Source organism: Naegleria lovaniensis, assembly GCF_003324165.1.
Source record: "Naegleria lovaniensis strain ATCC 30569 chromosome Unknown tig004, whole genome shotgun sequence".
Lineage (NCBI taxonomy): Eukaryota > Heterolobosea > Eutetramitea > Acrasida > Naegleriidae > Naegleria > Naegleria lovaniensis.
Genome location: NW_025407826.1, coordinates 242,101 through 259,570, shown reverse-complemented (window position 1 = coordinate 259,570; position 17,470 = coordinate 242,101). Strand labels below are relative to the sequence as shown.

Genomic DNA, 17,470 nt, shown 5'->3' with positions numbered 1-17,470 from the left:
CTTTTACATTAAATTTCCAATCAAATACACCTTTTCGTATATGAGGATCATTTTCATTTCTCTTCAAATTACTTAATAAAAACCCTCTCACTTCTATATTGGGTATATATTGTTGAAGAAATGCATCTGCTTCATTTCGACTTTTCATTTCTGGTAATTGTTCATCTAAAAGAATAAGTGCACGAACCACATGTGGAATATCCCATTCACCATCTCTCAATGGAAGTGGACTAATATCACCCACTACTAATTTTCTCACGCGATGTGCAACTAGTTGTTTAAATTCATCACCCAAACAAGCGGTCATGGCCGTTTTACCGCCCAAACTAAATCCAAATAAATCAAATTCTGAAATTTCTTGTTTTTGAAGGAATTGAACCAAATCAGAAGCCATCAATGCAAAACTCATTTCTGGAGAATGATTTTGAGGATCTGAATGATTTCTTAAATTCACTAAATAAACACGAGTGTGAAATTTGGAACTGTAATGTCTTGCAAAAGTAGAAAAATTTAAATAGGATCCAAAAAGACCATGTAAAATGATGAGTGGTGGAGGTGAATGTTGTGATGATGATAAACTTGATACTTGATCGGGTTGAATAGTTTTAAAAGTAATTTCAGGAATGGGATGAGAACGATGCACTTTTGAATAGAATCGTAGTTGCCGAGTCGAGTGGTGATGGTGTTGGTTTGCATTATGAAATGATGATTTCAACGTAGAAAATAAATATTTTGAAATGAACCTTGTTCCATGGCAGATGCTGCCCAGAAAGCAATGTGTTCGTTGCATGAGCATTTTTTTTTCATGAGTCCAGCAAGAATCAAAGCCTTGTCCCTGAAATAATAACCTTCCCTTCTCAACAATAACATTGAAAAAAATGCACCACCATCACCAGCACACTCATTCATCATCCTCCACAACAAAACAACTAGTAGGACAAACCAATCATGATACCTCCAATAATAAACAGTCGACTCAACACAAAGTAGCACGTCCCTCGGAAACAACAAAATCCGAAAGAATTTCTGAATTTGTCAATCCATCATCTTTAAATACATCCATTTCTTCTCAATCCTCCATAGAACAACTGTCTCACTCATCATTTATTTCTTCATCAATTTCTCAATATATTCAATCAAATATTATTGAACCCTATCAAGAAGATATTCAATTGTGCTTGAATCCATGTGAAAAGATACCTTTTTATATCATTTATAGTAATTCAAGGAAATTAATGAAAAATTGTGCAAATTTTATTTCACATTTATATGAAATGGAATTAAAGGAGAAGAAATTAAATCATTTAATATGTAAAAATAACTTGATTCCAATTGGATTCGATGCAGAATATAAAGGTAATCATTTCACGATCACTACCATTCAAATATCGATTTATAGTTTATGTTTTGTATTTGGAATTGAAAAGATGAAGAAAATTCCAAATGAATTATTTGAATTTTTAATTCAAAAACAGCAAAGATTGGAGTTGGTGTTTGTAATGATATTAAACATTTAATCTCTCAGAAATATCATATCACTACTACTACGATGAGTAATAACACTACTACGATGAGTACTAAAAATAATAATAATACTGAGAATAATATCACTAGTATGATGAATAACAAATCTCCTATTACAACTAGCACTCCTCTCATTATTGAAAATATCATTGATTTGGCAATAGTATCCTCTCAATATCATTTATTTGGAACTTCCATTCCATCCTTGAAATTATTGGGAATTGAATTATTGAATATTGAAAATGTGAGAGGAAAAGATTTATCAAAATTTGAACCCTTTGTCAAGTATGCAGCAATGGATGCTTTTATAGGATATTCATGCTTGTATAAATTGTATGAAATCATGTCGAGTGAAGATTTTAGTGAATGGATACGAAAGCAATGTAAATCATCGGACGATCCTTCGTTTGATGTCATTTCCAATCATGGAGAGACTAGTACTGCTGCAACAACAACAACAACCAAGGATTTCAACAACTCTACTGAAGACTCTTCCTCCTCTCATATTCTTCTTAAGGGAAAGAGTTTAACTTCATTGATGGAACTTTCAAAATTGAATCCCAATGCTACCGATCAAGAACGTGAAGAATTTCTCTCAATGAGATCCACCTTTATGGGAATGATGTATGGTGATAAAAGATCACATGTGAATTCAACAACAAGAACAACACCCAATCAACAAGTTCTGTATGCAAAGGAAAAGAATCAAGCACGATTGAGAAAAATGGCTCACAAAAATTCCACTCAACGATCCATTTCGAATTTAGTGAATGATATGAAACAATCCAAACAATCTGCAACCCAAACGATGAGTCAAACATCAGACCATAAGACAGAATTCGATAAGACACAATCGGACCCTAGTAACCATACTTGCATCACGCCTTCATCCAAACAAGAGTCAAAGAAAAGAAGTCAACCATCACCCACATCCAAAAAGTCAAACCCACCTCCCAAGTCAAAAAAGGTCATCTCATCGAGTCAAGATAGTATTTCATTTTCATTGGTGTAGTATGGTAATAATAAACAATGAGATTACAAAATTTATAGTCTGATCGAACCTTGTATTGCATGCCAATCTTTTGACAATCGTAGTTTCAGTCTCAACAACACGATTGCTCGAGATGACCTAATGGTACAAGTTAGTAGACTACAAGTCACACACAACAACAACAACATAATCAAAATAGGATCGATCGAACGAACCTCAATATACTGTGCCATCCTATTGCATTGGTAGAATTACATATTCTCTCTGGATGGTAATTGAATGGCGGATTCAACGGTTTGTCGACATATTGGACACTTGTTAGTTTGACTACGAAGTGCATTGGCACATTCTGTACAGAGACTCAAATGACCACATGGTAATACCACTGTGGTTGCTGGTTCACTAATACAAATGACACATAAATTCTCATCTTCTTCGTCATCGTGAGGAGAGTGAGCAGTGGTAGTGTCAGCTTGTTCAGTGTTGGAATGATGATTCGTCGTTTGATGATAAATTTCTGCAACTTCATACAATTCATTTCCAATCATTAACTTTTGTTTGTTCACCTTAATAGAATAATTACTGTCATGATCGGATGATCGTTGAGAGTCTACTATGGAACAAAGAGAGAATTGAGAACATGTTTCACTTTGAATTTCAATAACCATTGGAATGAGTGTAGATTCCATTTCTATGGAAGAATGAGAATCATTGGTAACACTGTTGTTGTTACTTGCAATGTTGTATTGCATTTCTTCTCGATGAGTAAAAATAGTTTCTAACGATATCGAATGATTCACATTATATTCTAGACTTGTTGAATTGTGATAATCTCTTCTTGAAGACTTGTTGAGTGAATGATCATCATCACTAGATGTTCCCATTTGTGAAGATGATAAATCAGTCATTGTTGTATTTCCTAACGTAGTAGATTGTGTTGGAGTTTGGGAAGAAGAAGTATAATATTGGGCACCATCATTCTGTTGAATTTCAAAATGATTGAATATTTTTGAAGGTAACACTGTGGATGATTCATATTTTACAACTGGTCCATTATTAGTAGGATTCAAATTTCGAATTTCTTTAGCTTTCAAATAAATTTTCACCTTGCATTCATCAATGAAGTTAGTTCTCACATCAAATTTAAAGGATAAACTAAATCCATTCTGATCATTGACTAGTATAAGAGAATTTTTTTGAATATTCACATCATTTCGTAGAATCATTGTGTCTTTATATTCAAATGGAGTGTGTTCTTGATGTTGCTGTTCATAGTGATCTAAATTCCTTCCAAATAATCCTTCAATTCTTCCATAATATCCAAACAAGCTTACTAATTCATTGACATTATTGATTCCATTAAAGAATTCATAATTTAATAATCCGTCAATCATCATTGGAGCTCCTCCAAATAATAAAACAGAGCTCGTATGGTTGCTAGTTGTATGTTGTTGTTGTTGTGGTGGTGGTGGTGATGATTGAGAAGTAACAACTCCGCTCTCTAGATCATCATGATGAAATGAATCATGTGGTTGATGCTGTTGATCGATAAATTCTTGATGAGCCTCTTCTTCTTCTTCGGAAAGCCTTCGATGTCGTTCAGTGTTTGAATCTCCGTGGGTGATTCGTGATGATGATGGTGTTGTACCAGAGGTGAGTCTTTGAATATTGGTAGGTACAAGTTGCGATAAAGCCAGTGTTTGGCCCATGATTGTGTTGGTTGGATTTGGATTTTTTTTGGAAGCGAGTGCGAGGTGGTTCATTCTCTGAACACAACGGTTCGATACATTGACTTGTCAGTGGTTTTGTATTCATTGTTATATCCAACTAGTGGAGCCGTCGTTCCATCTTGCTGACTCCTAGCAATGCTAACTGCTCCAGGCTGTCTTTTTGACTCTTCAAGCCTGGTCAAGAAATGAAAACCAAACTTTTAAAAAAAATATTTAACTGTGAACAAAATTTTCGTGTGCTCTCATCGCCACCATCATCACACCAACACAACGCCGCTAAAAAAATTTAGAAATTGATCGATAAAAATTCGCTAGACACCATTCACCCAGCATCCAGTCCAGCGAAACCTTCACCTCATCACGAAACGATCGGAATGCCACCCAAACAAAAAAAGATTACTGATTCATTCAAAACATTGACATCTCAATCATCCAGTCAAGATGATTTGCAAGCAAGTAGTATCAAAAGTCCGAACAAGGTGAACCTTTCTCCAAGCTCAAATCCCTATGGATTATCATTTCCCATTGAGCCTATTGATGACCACAACAAGTTAGATGTTTTTATACAGTCTGCAATACAAGGAGGTGTGAAAAGAAATTGGAACTTACATCAATTAAAACAAACAGTTAAGGAGTTACAAGAAGAGTTCAAACCAAAGATTGAGGAAAGAGTTCAATTCTGGGAAAAAGAGTTGGCTAAGGTTGATGAAATTCTAGGGGGTACATTCCATGCAGTCAATTCAGCTCATGTTGTTGAAACCTCTGCTACACCTTCTATGACCGCAAAAACCATACCAAAAGTGTTAGGAGGCGATTTAACACCAAATACCAAATCACAAAAATCACTCTTAGACTATTTCTCATCAACGAACAATGAAGGTACATCCACATCCATAGATATCACGAGTGTTCCCTCAGCCTTAGATGCAACATCCACATCACCCAAGTTACTCTCTGATATTCCTACAAACCAATTCGAATCTAAAGCTAGTATAACAGCCTCTCCAAATGCTCCCATGACCACCACCAAATCTCTATCTCCATCAAAATCCACCAAAGCACTTCCATCCGCTACTCAACCAACCTCTGCAGCAGTGAAAAGTGAAGAAGCAATCAAACCACCAACTCCACTTCTCGGCGAAGAAACTACTCAACCAGCGCTAGGCACAACAAGTATAGACATTTCAAAAAGCATTCATCCACCCTCTCAACCTTCAGCTAGCAAGGCTGTTGTTCCATCTGCTTCCTCCACTCAAGAGCCAAAGGTTGCTCAAAAGGCTCCAAAAAGTCAATCCAAGAAATCTACAAGAAAAAGCTCTAAAAAAGCGTCAAAAAAGAAGAAAAAGGTACTTGACGATGAGGATGATGCCATGATTGAAGATGAAGACGATGAATATAAACCCTCGTTAACGGATGAAGAAGACCAACTCATTCTCGACGAAGAGGAAGACATTGAAGCTGATGAGGATGAAGAATTGATGCTCCTGACCAAGGATCAACAATTTGGAAAAAGAAAGAGAGGTACTAGCAGTGCTACCGTTCCACGTGGAGTATTCCATGAAGAAAGGTCTCATGAGAATGCCACTGTGGCCATAGAAAAAAAGGACAGTGCTACTACATCAGCAGCAACTGCCGAAGAAGCCTCAGAGGAAGATGTGAGTACTTCTATCAAGACACGATCAGCTAGAAAAAAGTCTAGAGGCACTCCAAAACTAGGTGGTGTGACCTCACCTGGTGCTGGAGATGAACTCTCCAAAGTGCTGCAAACAGAGGGCCCATTAACGATCAAGATTGAAGACATGGCGGAGCGAGATGACTCTGTATCAAGAGGTAGTAATCAATCACCACTTCCCTTTGATGATGCCTCTTCCATTTCAATGGTTTCTGACATCGTTCAATCTCTACCTCAAACACCAAGCACCAAGAAAAAGAAACGAACCGCTGCAAGCAGTACAAGAAGACGTAAAAAAAAGCCATCAGGATCTGATGATACAGGACAAACCTTTGTATCGAGTACTCAAGGAGGAGGCGAATATGATGGAGATGCTTTTTTAGGAATGGAAGATGAACACTATGTGGCTTCAAAAACTCCATCCTCACAAATTGATCGTACTCTTCCTCAATATCAATTTTGGGAATATATTAATAGCTTCTTCCCTGTAATTAAGAAGGATCGATTGAAATTGTTAGAAGGAGAAAATAGTGAGAATGATGAAGCCTTTAAAATTGGAAAAAAAGGAAAATATTACACTGAAAAATGGGAAGAAGAAAATACAAAGATTTATACCAATTTGCCAAAGAAAACTACTAGCAGCGATCAAGCAATTCAGCAGTTGACTGACTACGATACAGAAAGCTTGAGCGTGGAAAAAGCATCCAAATTGTTCTTCTCTCAGCACAGCCTTTCTCAGCGATTACTTTCATCATTAATTGAAGAACGAGATTTAGTACCACTAGAAACGTTTTTTGATGATATATCTGCAAGCTCTGCATACACGATTGACAGCGATAATGAATCTATTGATGAACAAACCCCGAGAAAGTCAAGCAGAACATCAAGAAAATCTATTACAACACCATCTTCGGCAAGATCAGCCGCATTTCCATCCTCAGCAACTACTCCCATCACTCCCTCCACTGCTAATATGTTTAATTCCAATTCAGGATTACCCTCTGATTTAACCTCATCGTCGATTCTTGAACATCAACAACATTTAGAAATTACAGAATATTTGAAACAAAAAATAACGAATCTCTCCAAAAATCAAATTCAAAGTGCTAATCACATTCTTGCAATGAGTAATCAATTCAAAGATGTTGATCAAATGTTAAATAGCACATCCTTTGATTATTCCCCTCAATACATGTCTGTGTTTGAAGAAAAGTTACTTCACGAAATTAAGAGCATTGGAGTACTACCTCAACAACAGCTCAGCAATCCACAATTATGGGTCGACGATGAATCCAGAGAGGATGATGATATTTGTGCAGAAATTAGAACTCTTCAAAACAAGTTACGAGAACAAATACAAAGAACCAATGACATTAGAATGAAAATTTTGAAAAGAGTCAAATCACAACTTCATGAAGAAAAGGACATAGAAAAGAAAATTGCTCAATTTGCAGAACTAGAACGAAAATTATTCCCACCCACACCTCAAAACAAAGCAAGACGGTAATTTATGTCAAAGTCAATGAAATGATCAACATTGCAGAGATATATTACTCGCGAACAAACAATTTGAATTAAATTTGCAATATTGCACACAAAAAAAATGAATAACTCAATGATGTTGCCGTCGGAAATTGAACAAAACATACTTGCATTCAATCGTTCTCTAAAACAAGTGGAGAGTATGGTACAACCTCTTTTAGAGCAACCACTCACTACAAAAACCTCAAAATTGGATCCTGAGTCAAGAGCTAAAGTGAATTTATGTTGTGCCTATACAGTGAATACTCTGTTTTATTGTAAGTTTATGATGATGAAGAGCCTTCATTTTACAACTCACCCATGACAACGTGCTGACTATATCCTCATCATGTATCCGATGAGGATCTTTCATATTCCGTTTATCCATGATATCATGAAAATGTAATATTTGTATGATGACTCGGATTTATGATGACATCAAAAAACTTGATAACCTTTTTCTATTCGCTTGCCTATGCGATATGATTGACTCATTGCAATTAACATGGCCATATTTGTCAACAACAAACGTGTTGCTCTACTCCTTTTAAAATATGAACCATGTTCATTTTGAACCTCTGCTGCTCATCGTATTCCTTGCTGCGAATTCAAAATATTCACACACAACAACATGACTACCAACACTGCTCAGTGTATTTGAAAACGCAAGGAATAAATCCTGATGATCATCCAATCAAGCAAGAAATTGCTCGCATTCAGCTCTATTTTAAAAAGCTGAAAGAAAGGTCCAACAAGGCTTCTGCTGCCTCATCAAATGACAATAGTAGTATTAGCAACAATCATTTGAACAACAACAACAACACAACAACCAATGTGGATGAAGCCTCTCAACAAGTATCATCAAACCCATCCTCACCATCCAACAACACCATTCTTGATGGTGACAATAAAAAGCGTAAAAATAAGGCTTCTGACTCTTCAAAGAGGAAGAAGAAGAAGTAGAGCCCATGACACTTGTCTCTCTCCTGTGATGGTGTGAGATGATTAATTGATGACAAATACTGCACATTTTTACTCCTCCTTCCAATTTCAAATGTATTCTTAAGAGAACTACAATGATTGTCAAAAAGCAGCAAATTCTCAAATGTACATTCAAATATAAATTGAATATAAATAAACCATGAGAATTGACGCAAACACGAAGATGGTGTTCCCTTTATTCGCCCTATTCAAATATATCCTACACAGGCTTTGTTGAAAAGGTTGTTGTGTGATTGAGGCTTTTTCAAAAAAAATGCTCCACCCTCTATTGTATGTTTCGCTGATCACCAAAAAGCACTTCTTGACGTTCAATCATTCGGTGCTGAGTCATGGCAGCAACAGTGGTGGTCATAGTTTCATTTCAACACAACAAGCAGGAGGAGGAACAAGTACAGTATCATCCGATATCATGAGCATCTATCCCTATATCCATGTTTTGAATTGCAACACTTCCACTACCGTTGAAGATTTATTTTTGTTCTTTGTTTCACCTGTTACAGCAACATCATCCTCCTCCGTATCACCACCCTCACAACAACGATTACCCATGTTACTCACAACATCACCTAAAACTCCGAACATTGAATTCAATGATCCAACAACAAACCTACAATCACCACCATCCTCATCCTCCTCACAACATATTTCCATGCACAACAACCCTTCCACTGTCAGTACCAATAATAGTTTATTATCTGCCAAACATAAGAGAAGTACGAGTTTGAGTATACATCAAGATCAACAACTCAATTCTACAGTGACCTCAACTACCACCACCAACAACACTCCAAACACCACCTCAAATCATACAATTACCACCACAAATGCATCACCACCGTCATCATTTTTCAAAGCCTCTTCTCCTCCAACCATATCCACCACCACTCTTCAAACCACTGTAAATATGGAAATGAAAAGACAAAGTTTAAAAGGAACTCACAATAAGAATATATTTAGTTTTGATGATCGATATTTCATGACACATTTGGCAGAACAAATTAATGTTGCAAATAATGTCGGAACTATGGGAAACACTTCTCATCCTAATAATGGGACTACAAATTCCAATCAACAATCAAATTCCACCACATCTTCCTCATTAACAAACTCATCAACCGTGAATCATCAATCCTTTCATCATCAACATGTTCCATCCATGCCTTCCTCTTCACCTTTTACTTCTCCGCCTTCTCCACTTCAAAGACATGGAAGTGTATTAATTTCTAAAAGAAATTACAAACATCATTCTAAACATCAATCAAATCAGAATACGAGTTTATTTTCTAATAATTTTGATTTAATGTTTTCACCGAATACAATGTTGGATTTGGGTGTAAAAATTGAAAAAATGGAAATGGAAAATTCAAAAAATGTGAGAATTTTAATTTTAAATAATTTTAGAAGTGTATCAAAAAGAGTGAAATATGCGTTATTGGAAATATTTAAATTCAAAAAAGTAATTTTGGGAGATAAGACTTTTGATATTCCATTTGAATTTATTTGTATTTGTGACACTTTGGAATTACCAAATGCATTGGTAAGTAACTTGGAATCAATTTGATGTAAATTGTTCATGGATGGATGGTAATCATGTTGACTCACAATGTGTTCACGCATGATCGACTCAAGTTGTGTGAATTTATAGGTTTTGTACCTTCTCTGAGTATTTCTTCAACATTTACTCTTCAAGACGTTCAAAATTATTCCTCCAATATTCAACACATCATGTCACAACATTCTAAAAACATGGATAGAAAGTCAACGAGTTATGGATCATTGGTTGCACCATCACTCATTGACTGTGTTGATGTTACAGTGAAAATTCAGCAATATGTTAGAGATATCATTGCTGTGTGTAGACATCATCCACTTGTGAAACAATATCCAACACCTGAAGTGACAAGTATGATCATTATGGCTGCCAAGTAAGTTATTGAATCACATGTTTGACTGTTTCTTACATTGTGAAAAAGAGCATATGCATTAATGTGGAACAAGACCTTTGTAACACCTACTCATGTTCAAGCAATCATTTCTAATGTGTTGTATCCTCGAGTGGAATGCAATTCAGAAGACAAGTGGAGTATTTTACAAGATGTTGTTTCATGTGTGTTACCACCCTAATGAACTGCACGATCGTGAATTCCCTCCAAATTGTGTTTATTTCTGATTTACAGTAAACCAACACTTCATGTATTCATTCAACAAGATCTAAAGAGTTTGTAATAAATGTAGTGCATTGCCCACACACTCATGTCCCAATGATCGAGCATCGAGCACTCATGATTCGTTCACACCAGGTTGAATATGCAACACCTTGACCATCTCTCTTGAACTTTTTCGAGTTGTCAGTTTTCAAAAAAATGAGAGTATTTTCCAAAATATTCAAAAGTGTGAGGAGAAACGATGAAGACGATACCATCATTCCGTATGTCAACAACAACAACAACACCTCATCATCAGCAACAAATCATGTGAGTACATCATGATGATCTATTATTGTTTCATATACATAAAATATTTATTGTCATGATGATGATTATTCTATGTGGTGTTACTATGTGTTGAACATACACATGTACACAACAAACATATGGATCATCCAACAACAACATGATGATGAACACTTTCCAATGAATTGATTACCATACTCTCTAGTCTAAAAAAAAGAAAGGCACTTCCTCGAACACCACCAATACTTCCTCATCATCAGCAAAATCGACGTCAACGAGTACTGGCGCCAATCTTTTGAATATTTATGGTGATTTGAATGGACATGACGATGAGGATACGAAAAGTGTCGATTCTTCTTCCAATTCAAATCCTAATAGTATTGATTATTCAAAATTAAATATTGAAGATGTATTTGATTTTGAAGGAATTGATAGTATGTGTAGAGAAGCAGAGGATTTAAATCTTATTGAATTGTAAGTTGTTGAATTCAGAGATTTATCGAGTTTGTCTTACCCTATATATATATCAACATTCATTGGTTTATGTATTGGTCTCTACTATTATTCATGTTCATCATATATTTGTTTATTATTATTTGAATGATTGAATGTATGAATGACTGAACATTTTTGGAAATATAGTCTCACACAAGAAAAGATCATTCAAAAATTAATAGAATATGTCACATGTACTCACACTGAAATACCCTCCTATTTAGAATATAAATTATTAGAAGCTACATCTTCTTCTTCGAATTTACAACAATTTAGCGGAGGAACTACAGAGGATCATGACGAAATGATGATGGGTCACGACCACCGAGATGATCAACACGATGATGATGGTGGACCCATGCGACGATTACGCTCTCCAACAGGTGATGACAATTCCGATGCTCATGGAGGTATGAGTGAAGCAGAATTATTAATCTATCAACAACAAAAACAACAATATTTGAATTCGCAACAACAACAAGATCACATTCGACCTTCCATGGATGATCAAGAGGATTCAACAACATCTCAAACCAATCTTCAAAATAGTGACAAGAGAGAATATCTTTTACAGAAATTGAATTACAAGTATCCATTTGTAGCGACTGAGATTTTGATATCCACCATTGGACAATTTCACATTTTACCACTCATCATGTTACCGTATTCTTATCAGACGGATACGAGTGCTACTAATGCTACTACTACTACTACTACTACTAATGGTACTACTACGAATATGATTGGAAATCATCATGATTTTGCATCCATCACTTTAAATACATCATTTCGTCAATCATTGACAGTTCCTTATTCTTCCAGTCATTCCTTACTTGGAGTAGATTCCAATGTTGTTGGCAACAATGTATTGCCAAGAGTGGATGATGATCATACCATTGAAACGATTATTGGTAACCATCATGATGAACAACAACAACAACAACACAATACTCCCATGATATTATCTTCAACACCCACTACTACTACGACCCATTCACTTTTACAAGTGAAGAATGAAATGGATTTGGATCGACTTTCATCCAATTCTAATAATAATTACAACAATAACAACAATAGCATCAACAACAATAGCATCAACAATAACAATAATCGAATGGCATCCTTTCATTCACGAGTAGCATTATTGAATAGTGAACTCATTCGAAGAAAATTATTTTCATTTATTTATCAAGAAAAACCATTGAATGCCTTTCAAGTGAAATGTTTTGTACGAGTGATTATTGCCATGATGAAAATTCCACACTTGACTCATTTAGTGATGGATTATATCTATGCACTTCATGATATTCAAGAATTTACATCCTTGACGAGTAGTACTACTTCTACTGTTGTTACTTCTTCTACTTCTTCTACTGTTACTACTACTTCTTCTACTTCTTCTTCTACTGCTGTTGCTGTTACTTCTGCTACTACTCCTCCCAATCCCCTCAATCTCCCCAATCCTTCCACCACAACATGGAATCATGTGGACACTTCCCATACATCATACCCTTCCCAAAACTCTTCAACAACTCATATCATTTTACAAATGTTAAAACATATTGATTCCAGTGATGAAATTAGTGAACTCCTTCTCATGTGTCTTCTCTATGAAGATGAAGATAATGATCCCACTCAAACCATCACTGCACCTTCAGGAAATCTCATTCAAGATTCGTTTTTAAATATTTTAAATCAACAAGATGAAGTGGCAGTGAACAAGAATTTACAAGTTCTCAAATTGAAACAACAAATTATTCAACGATTATGTGCCTTGCAATGTGAACAAAATTTCTCACGAAGTGTTACTTTTATTCTCACTACGATTATTCAATATAGAAAACCAATTACAAGAAAACCTCCTGTCATTGTACAATATATACTCAATAGAAAACAAATGGAATTAATTATTGATAATACTTTAAATATTACTTCCAATTCACCTAGTTTTGTGGATAATATGAATTTTATAATGAATTTATTATTTTATATTGCTACTAATAGTCAGAGATTATTTCCAATTCAACAACAACATCAGCAACATCAGCAACATCAACAACATCAACAATCATCATCAAATCATCCTCCTCTATGGAATGGTAACATAGACTCGATGATTGTAGATGAGAGTGGAATTGATTGGAGACTTGTATTGGTATTGGTCATTGAGAGAATTCCAACATTTGTGTCTTTATTGAAAGATGAAATGGCTCGAGAGATTTTGAAAAAAGATCCAACCATTATCTATGTGGAACAATATCATCCTTTGCATGCACTGGGGATGGAACGAAAAAAGAATCGATGGGGCAAGAATTCAAGTGAAATTAAAAGTGATACTACAAACACTATGAGTAGTAGTAGTAATAGTCATAATAATAGTAATGGTAGCAGTAATAATACTGGTAATAATAATAATAGTAATAATAATAATAATAATACGGATAACACAGAAGGTTCATTCGATTTCATGATTCCTCTCTCATTTCCTCCTCTTGGAATTTATCGATTGAAAATTATTGAACTCTTTGTCATGCTCTTCAAACAATTAGAAGTATTGAATTCCATTTATGATGGATATTTGAAACAACAACAAAAAGACACAGTTGATACTACTACAAGTCTCTCACAATTAATTCTCAAATCAGATGTTTTAGAAGAATTAATTCGATTACTATTTCAATATCAAAGTAGTTTATTACATCACATGATTGTTCGACTCTTGTTAGATATTATTGAAGGAATGATTGATCCATTTGTGGATGCACTTTTCACTCGATACAAACTTGCTGATAAATTATTACAAGTTCATGAATTGAATCAGAGATTACAAAAAGAACAACGAACTAGTTTGGCAATATCAGGATTTCTAACTGTGATGGGTCAAGTGATTGGAGACAAACAACTCTCTGTACTTGCTAATAATGCAAAATGGTTAAATTTCCAACAATATTCTTCAGATCGAACATTTGTTGAAAGAATTTATAGAGTAGGTTCACAAGAAGTTCAAAATTTACCAGCTGGAGAGGAAAAGCGATTACAAGAATTGAGATTGAGTTGGAGAGAACGAAATATCTAGTCACTCATCTCGTTTGCACTATCATCTCGTTTTCAATTCAACTACATGCGTCATTTAATATTTTTTTACAAATATTGAACCATACAAAGTGGACCACACCAATGGTGTGTGTGTGATACAAATTCATACACTCTCTCCTCCACAACTATTCAAGAGGAATATCATGATGAGCGGTAGTATGAGCGAGAAATGGTACTTTCTATTGTGGTCATGCTTATAATTCCATTAAGGTCGCTCAGATACTGACCCAGCTCGCAGTATTATTAAACAAGAAGTTTCCAAAATAGTAGTTAAATGCGTGGTCGTCATTCGCACTATCAATTTTTCCAAAAAAGAATATTCTCATGCAAAACACACGCATGATGACAACGATAAGATCATCCTCTTCTTCCAATCCATCCGAAAGCAACCATGTCTTGATGAATACTCAAAATTCAAAAACCACCATTACTATGGAAAACCCCAATCTTCATGACACCAAGTGTTGTCCATCTATGCCAAGTACCTCCGGTCATTCCAACAGCAATGCTACCACTGTAGATTCTTTTCTTCATCCATCATCAAATACACTCTCCTCTAACACCACCACTACCACGAATATCATTGAAATGAGTACAAACACACCATCAACCTCTTCGGAATTATCCTCTTGGACGAACTCTTCCCATAATAATCACTACTCGATCAATTTTTTCAATCTTCCTCTCAAGAATTCATCGATACCAAAAGTTTGGCACACACCTCTTCAATGGCAAGCCTCCATCATATTATTTACAGTTTACACAGGTTACTTACTGCAAACTATTTATACCTTTAAAAAACAAGAAGATAAAGAGAGCACCTTTTGGGTCTTTATAACAGGCGTGCTCACCATACTCGTGAATAGTGGAAGGCTCATTCGTATGGAAAAAGCAGAAAATACATTGGAATCTAAGGTTATCATTTTGTTTAATATTTTGAGCTTTTCCATTCGATTTTATGTTTTGAAAACGAATCGTGGAATACTTTTATCGAATGCTTTGGCAACCATTGGTGAGTAGAGATTTTTTAATTGAAAAAATACCTTATAATCATGCACAGCTGTAATGAGTAAGAACACTGCTCATTCAAAGGCTGAAGGACCTTTTTGGGCTACTTTTCCTGTGGCAGCGATTTCGCTACATTATGTACTGTTAGCTCTCTATGAAATCGTAACAATTGAAACGAACCATTTGGACATGATTTTGGATATCCTATTTGAACACGTACCTTCTGTTTTTACAGTCATTATTTTTGGAACATTTATTATATTTGGAAATGTTCAACTCTCGAGTGAATGTGACCAATTACAAGAGACTACAGAAAAATTGAAAACAGCTCTTGATGCTAAAACCAAGTTTGTGAGCCATTTGAGTCACGAATTTAGAACACCCACTCTATCCAGGTAGGTTTACTTGTGGTGTTAACCATGAACATTTTGTGAAACGAAACACTTGTGGATCCCGCCTTTGATCCTTAATATTTACCTTATTGGTACATTTTCAGTCTTGGCTCTATTGAACTCATAAAAGAAACTAATTTAACAAAAGAACAACGAGAATTAATTGATACTATCGAATCTGCAGAAAGTATACTACTAACATTGATTGAAGATATTTTACTATTTGTCAAGACTGAGCATGAGAGTAAAAATGAAGACAATCATACTTCGACTGACATCACTACTTACACTCAAGTTTTTAATTTAGAAAAGTGTATTGAGAGTGTGCGAGAAATTATTTCAAGTTATGCGAGTAAATTTCATGTGGATGTAAAAACAGTGATTAATGTGAAAGATCCTTCTTCGCTGATGGTAAAAATGAATCAAGCAAGAATGAGTCAAATTTTAGTGAATTTATTAACCAATGCTGTTAAGGTAAGGTTTGAAAATGTTTTGTAATGGTTGATTGTCATATGGAATGACTATTGATGTACAATTATTGTTGATGATGAATCATAGGCCTCACATGGGAACAGTTCTGTTGAGCTTCATTGCAACATCATTCCATGTCCACTCAACATTAATCGTTCGTCCAATCATCAAACTCTTGAAAAAACATGGTTTGAATTTAAAGTTGTTGATTATGGTGTTGGAATACCGAAAGATAAACAACAATATATTTTCCAACCGTTTGGACAATTACACAACTTGAATGAAAGTATATTTCCAGGGTATGTTGTCGTGGTTCATTCGATATTTATGATACCAATTTTTTGGATGATTACTTGTCTGAAATAGGAGTGGCCTTGGTTTGAGTACGATTAAGAATATTGTGAAATCTATGGGAGGTCAAATTGAATTATTTTCAAAGGAGAATGAAGGAAGCACATTTATTGTGAAAATACCAATTCAAATTTGTGAACATTCATCTCTGCAGCATTACTCAACGCTTCACGAAGAAGACATGACCATCAAGAAAATTGATATTCAAAGTAACTATTTGGACCAATTCCAAAGAGCTCAAAATTATACAAGAACAACAGAACTCACACAACAGGATACAATTCTCACAGAAAGCAATATCATTCTTGCTGAAGATAATGCCATCAATAGAAAAGTAATTTCAAAGATGATGCAAAGCTTGGGATTCAACGTTGATGTTGTGAGCGATGGAAAGGAATTGATAGAGAAAATTAATCCACAACGACACAAACTGGTGATTACAGATATGGTAAGTACTTGGGAAGGTAATGATAAATATTAATTGAAATTGTACAATATAGCACATGGTAAGTACTGTGGAGTCTTGAAAAAACATTACTTTTTAATGTTGTAGCCAAATTTGAACGGATTGGAAGCTGCGATGCTTATTAAACAAAAATATAAGGATATTAAGATTATCATGCTCACAGCAGATGCCTTAACAAATGAAGCTCAATATGCTGCTGTTGTAGATGCTGTTATTTGTAAACCTTGTAAAAGATCGGATTTGAAACACAATATTGAAAGTTTTTTGAACAAAGTCATAAAGTAATATGTCAACGAAG

At 35.1% G+C, this 17,470-nt stretch overlaps 8 protein-coding genes across 8 annotated transcripts; 6 read left to right on the top strand and 2 right to left on the bottom strand.

Moving 5' to 3' along the window:
* Positions 1 to 3: 3 nt before the first annotated feature.
* On the bottom strand, positions 4 to 796 carry C9374_011321 (uncharacterized protein; the record flags this gene model as incomplete). The annotated part of the gene is made up of 2 exons (XM_044686964.1): positions 4 to 30; positions 92 to 796. 2 exons carry the CDS (start codon positions 794 to 796, stop codon positions 4 to 6), a joined length of 732 nt encoding a protein of 243 aa, XP_044554490.1.
* Positions 797 to 878: 82 nt separating this feature from the next.
* Positions 879 to 2,536, top strand: C9374_011320 (uncharacterized protein; the record flags this gene model as incomplete). Its single annotated transcript, XM_044686963.1, has 2 exons — positions 879 to 1,356; positions 1,476 to 2,536. 2 exons carry the CDS (start codon positions 879 to 881, stop codon positions 2,534 to 2,536), a joined length of 1,539 nt encoding a protein of 512 aa, XP_044554489.1.
* Positions 2,537 to 2,766: 230 nt separating this feature from the next.
* Positions 2,767 to 4,224, bottom strand: C9374_011319 (uncharacterized protein; the record flags this gene model as incomplete). The annotated part of the gene is made up of 1 exon (XM_044686962.1): positions 2,767 to 4,224. One exon carries the CDS (start codon positions 4,222 to 4,224, stop codon positions 2,767 to 2,769), a length of 1,458 nt encoding a protein of 485 aa, XP_044554488.1.
* A 395-nt stretch (positions 4,225 to 4,619) lies between these two features.
* C9374_011318 (uncharacterized protein) lies at positions 4,620 to 7,424 on the top strand (the record flags this gene model as incomplete). Its single annotated transcript, XM_044686960.1, has 1 exon — positions 4,620 to 7,424. One exon carries the CDS (start codon positions 4,620 to 4,622, stop codon positions 7,422 to 7,424), a length of 2,805 nt encoding a protein of 934 aa, XP_044554487.1.
* Positions 7,425 to 7,520: 96 nt separating this feature from the next.
* Positions 7,521 to 8,401, top strand: C9374_011317 (uncharacterized protein; the record flags this gene model as incomplete). The annotated part of the gene is made up of 2 exons (XM_044686959.1): positions 7,521 to 7,716; positions 8,091 to 8,401. 2 exons carry the CDS (start codon positions 7,521 to 7,523, stop codon positions 8,399 to 8,401), a joined length of 507 nt encoding a protein of 168 aa, XP_044554486.1.
* Positions 8,402 to 8,693: 292 nt separating this feature from the next.
* On the top strand, positions 8,694 to 10,564 carry C9374_011316 (uncharacterized protein; the record flags this gene model as incomplete). The annotated part of the gene is made up of 3 exons (XM_044686958.1): positions 8,694 to 9,977; positions 10,070 to 10,365; positions 10,414 to 10,564. The coding sequence occupies 3 exons, from the start codon at positions 8,694 to 8,696 to the stop codon at positions 10,562 to 10,564; spliced, it is 1,731 nt and encodes a 576-aa protein (XP_044554485.1).
* Positions 10,565 to 10,803: 239 nt separating this feature from the next.
* Positions 10,804 to 14,464, top strand: C9374_011315 (uncharacterized protein; the record flags this gene model as incomplete). Its single annotated transcript, XM_044686957.1, has 3 exons — positions 10,804 to 10,914; positions 11,099 to 11,367; positions 11,536 to 14,464. 3 exons carry the CDS (start codon positions 10,804 to 10,806, stop codon positions 14,462 to 14,464), a joined length of 3,309 nt encoding a protein of 1,102 aa, XP_044554484.1.
* Positions 14,465 to 14,808: 344 nt separating this feature from the next.
* C9374_011314 (uncharacterized protein) lies at positions 14,809 to 17,457 on the top strand (the record flags this gene model as incomplete). Its single annotated transcript, XM_044686956.1, has 7 exons — positions 14,809 to 15,496; positions 15,545 to 15,887; positions 15,989 to 16,358; positions 16,443 to 16,654; positions 16,722 to 17,154; positions 17,207 to 17,212; positions 17,260 to 17,457. 7 exons carry the CDS (start codon positions 14,809 to 14,811, stop codon positions 17,455 to 17,457), a joined length of 2,250 nt encoding a protein of 749 aa, XP_044554483.1.
* Between the last annotated feature and the right edge of the window lie 13 nt (positions 17,458 to 17,470).